General features: G+C 56.4%; 1 protein-coding gene across 1 annotated transcript in view; it reads left to right on the top strand.

The window, feature by feature from the left end:
- The first annotated feature begins 3,520 nt into the window (after window positions 1-3,520).
- GDF6 (growth differentiation factor 6) overlaps window positions 3,521-4,242 on the top strand; it is a 16,461-nt gene continuing 15,739 nt past the window's right edge. Inside the window, exon 1 of the mRNA XM_025870861.1 lies at window positions 3,521-3,944. Coding sequence (XP_025726646.1) covers window positions 3,521-3,944 — 424 coding nt within the window. The remainder of the gene's footprint in view (window positions 3,945-4,242) is intronic.

The raw sequence follows: 4,242 nt of genomic DNA, 5'->3' as shown, positions 1-4,242 counted from the left end.
ACATTGGAAATATTTAAGTAAGAAAGACTTGCCACCCAGTCCTGACTGGACCAACTGACTAGAATTTTAGCCTTGGGCCCAGCCGCTGAGTTTGTTTGCTCACCTGGGAGGCAGTGCACTTTCCTTGCATAGACCAGAGGCTGGTAGCAATGAAAGGGAGGAATATCTGCCCTGGGGGAATCCTGGAGCCAGGAAGACAGACCACATCCTTTGTGGTCCCTGTCCCAGTGTCATTTACACTAACATACCACCCCATCTAGTGTGCTGAGAGATCCCAAGCCACAGCAAATAGGCTCATTACTTTGTTTCCTGTTTACCGATAACTTGTAGCTGATAATGATTGCTGTGAGCAAATGAAGAGAGAACATGCTGGGCTGCAGTTGCAGGCAGGGAACATTCTTATTGGATGGGGGTTTGAAACCATGAATCATCATGAACCAGACTCCATACTGACAGAAATTAAAACACTGATAACACAAACCACAAGTGTTCATTTCCCCGAGGGAAGGTATGGAGAGAGACCACAAGGAGGAAGCCTCTCCTGGATGACACAGGAGAGGCGGATGTACAAAGCCAGAAGCCGGGCAGGCCGGGCTAGACCACGTGCATCTCAGGGGTGACAGGTAGGCAGAAGGGGCGGCGTGGCTTGTGCTGGTGAGCAATGAGTTTTGAGCCTGTGGTTTTGAAGAGGTGGCCTGCACAGGCCAGGAGGGAAGTGGTGAAGACTTGCAAAGAGGGGCAGAAGGGCACAGAGGAGAGATGTTGAGGACAATGGACTTGGCAGTAATACAAAACCAAGCCAAAAAAATGAAAGGAAGGGCCAGCAGACATGCTTTGGGCGTTGTATTAAGTGACAAGGGCAGGATACAGCAAGGTATCTATCCCTAGATTGCAAGGATAGGAAAACCATGGGCACAACAAATAAAGAAGGAATGGAAGGGAACCCATCGGGGTAAAAACATTTTGATTTGGTGATTTGTTGGAGTGGCAAGAATCTGAGAAACAATTTTGTCCCGTTTCAGTTCCATTTCCTTTTATGTTGTTAATTTAGTAAATAATAAAAAAATTTAAAGCACAGAGAGAGGAAAGAAGATAAGGCTATGGTAAAGCACCTTTGAGTTTAAAGGTAGGAACCTGACAATTATGAAATCAAAACTAGGGGATATATATGGGGTTGGGAGAGGGCCACGGGGCATCTGTGGAGGAGAGGAGGAAGAGAGCAGCCGGCAGACTCTGGAGCAGTGTGACTTTGGGCCTCAGTTTTCCTACCTGTAAAATAGGGACAGTACAGCCCTTATAAGACTGTTTTGAAGATTAAATGAAATAATATATGTAAAGGGCTTACAACCCTGCCAATACACAAGTTCTCTTAGGTGTTTGCCATGGCCTAGTGTCCAGGATGGAAGGCTTAGCCTAGACCTTAAGGCAGTTAAAGCATGAAGACAGCGGGGATGTGCAACTTCGTCCCCTTGCAGTCAGGTAAGTGGACTGTGCAGGGACAGAAAAAAAGGCAGGGAAAAGCAAAAGTGAGAGGGGAACAGAAGACTGGGAACACACACATAAAAACCAGTGTGGGAGGAAATCATCTGAGAGCAAATAAAACTATAAAGAAAAGAAAAAGTCAAGAATAAGAGATACTGGGGCGCCTGGGTGGCTCAGTTGGTTAAGAGTCTGCCTTCGGCTCAGGTCATGATCCCAGGGTCTTGGGATGGAGCCCTACGTAGGGCTCCCTGCTCAGCAGGGAGCCTGCTTCTCCCTCTCCCACTGCCTGCCGCTCTGCCTACTTGTGCTGTCTCTCTGTCAAAGAAAGAAAGAAAGGAAGGAAGGAAGGAAGGAAGGAAGGAAGGAAGGAAGGAAGAAAGAAAGAAAGAAAGAAAGAAAGAAAGAAAGAAAGAAAGAAAGAACGAACTACTGGGTGGGTGAGCAATTCTTCTATGCTGGAATGGGAACCCTGGATTTGGGGTCCTGGCTGTGGGTTCTGTCCGTGGCTGCAAGTCCTCTTGGCTGAGTGTCATTGGAAAAGTCATTCATCCCCTGTCTGTCTCATTTTTTAAATCTGTGAAAGTGAAAATAGTAAGGCCAACTTCACAGAGCTGTAGGGAGACGAAAGGAGAGCATTTTGCGGTTGGTGGCGGTACACCCAATAAATGCACAGGGAGACTCTACGTCCCTAGCATTCCAGGGCACAGAGCACTGTGGGAGAGAAGCGGCCCTCCGCCTTGACTTCCAGCGCTCAGGCCCGGGAGTGAGCGAGGCAGTGGGCGGGGAAGACACGCACGGGGAATCTGGGGACAGATAAGGGAAACTCGTGATGGGGCGAGGCTGGGCTGAAGAGAAACAGATTGGGGAAGAGCTGCAAAGGGAGGGGTCCACTGAAAGAGGAGGGGGAGGCCGCGGAGGGAGAGGGTGGGAGGGCAGAGATGGGAGGGCAATGTGCGAAGAAAAGCAGGCTGGGGAAAGGGGGATTGGAATGCAGAAGGAACTTAGGGAAGGAGAAAGGATTGAAGGCGGGAGGGCAAGAAGAGAAAGAAAATGGGGATGCCGTGGAGGCGGGGGCCAGGCCGCGAGAGGAAAGAGGACCCGGGGAGCAAACTGAGGAGAAAAGAACCGGCTAAAGCCAGCGTCAGAAGAGGCTGGGGACTGCGAGAAGAGAGGCTGGGGCCTGCAGTAGAGCGCGGCAGCTTTTAGCATCCATCCAGACTCTAAAGACTCGTGGCCTTTGCCTGACCTCGAGGGTCGGGAACAGACGCCCTGTCTTTGTGGAGAGCGGTACCCCACCGAGAGAATGGGGCTGTTCGGGGCTGGGCCCTGCGCCTGGGACGCGGCGAGGCTTCGCTGGCCCCGGGCTGGCCCCTGAAGGCAGTGAACGGCCGGCCTGGAGGCTGGGGCCGAGGAAAGACGGTACCACCACCACCCGGAGCCAGAGCGCAGTCCGCTGCAGAGGCGCCGGCCGGGAGCCGTCTCTGGGGGACGCCACCGCCGCTTCCCTCCTCCCGGGCCGCACGCTCCCCGGACAGTGGAGGCGACCCGCGAGGCCCTAGGGCCCGCGCGGTGCCCCGGGGGTACCGAGCTTCGACAGTGCTCGGGGGACTCTGGCGCTGTGGATGCTCCCGGCCTCTCCGCCGCCGGGCGGCCGCGCCCGCCTTCCTCCGCCCAGCGCTCCGGGCCCGCTCTGCGCACGCCGCCCGGCAACCCCGCGCGCGTCCCGCGGGGGCGCTGCGCCTCCCAGCCACACCGACACACGGCGGCCCCTCTCCCCTACACCTCCTGGCCGCACCACCCGCCTCTCCTCCCACCCTCCGCTCCCCTCCTCTCCCCTCCCCTCCCTTCCTTCCCCTCCCCTCCCCTCCCGGCGAGGGGCGGGAGGGGGCGTGGCAGGGCCGGAGTTTGTGTGGCTGGGACCCGGCTCCTTGCACTCGGAGTCCGCGCGAGGAGCCGGGCCCCGGCCGCTGTCCAGCCGCTCCGTGCCCCTCGCGCCCTGCGCCGCCGCCTCTCCGGGAGACGCTGCCACTCGCTCGCCATGGATACTCCTAGAGTCCTGCTGTCGGCCGTCTTCCTCATCAGTTTCCTGTGGGATTTGCCCGGTTTCCAGCAGGCTTCCATCTCATCCTCCTCGTCGTCCGCGGAGCTGGGCTCCGCCAAGGGAATGCGAAGCCGCAAGGAAGGGAAGATGCCGCGGGCGTCACGAGACAGTACCACTGCCCGGGCGCCCCTGGAGCGCCACGAGCCACGACCGCGGCCCCGGGATGAGCCCCGGCGGCGGCCGCCGCAGCAGCCCCAAGCGCAGGAGCCTCCCGGCAGGGGCCCGCGCGTGGTGCCCCACGAGTACATGCTGTCAATCTACAGGACTTACTCCATCGCCGAGAAGCTGGGCATCAATGCCAGCTTTTTCCAGTCTTCCAAGTCGGCTAATACGATCACTAGCTTTGTAGACAGGGGACTAGGTAAGTGGCAAAGAAGATGCCCCACGCCTCTCTCCCTGGAGCTTCGCAGCCACGGCGCTGCTCCGGCTCTGGCAGGAGGCTACATTTGTGAATTCCCTTCCCTCTCTGGACACCTCCCCCTTTCTTTTCTTAAACTGTTTTTCTCAAGCCCAGTAAGTTTCTGAATGCGGCTGCAGATTTTATTCCAGTTTGCAATCCTCCCTTCCTCGCTTCCTTCTTTCCCTTCCTTCCATTCTCTCCCCCTTCCTTCCTTCCTTCCTTCCTTCCTTCCTTCCTTCCTTCCTTCCTTCCTTCCTTC

The sequence above is a fragment of the Callorhinus ursinus genome, unplaced genomic scaffold, assembly GCF_003265705.2.
Source record: "Callorhinus ursinus isolate GAN/ISIS: 27379988/994484 unplaced genomic scaffold, GSC_fseal_2.0 scaffold5, whole genome shotgun sequence".
NCBI lineage: Eukaryota > Metazoa > Chordata > Mammalia > Carnivora > Otariidae > Callorhinus > Callorhinus ursinus.
Note: the sequence above shows the minus strand (reverse complement) of the source record. Positions and strands in the feature narration are given on the sequence as shown.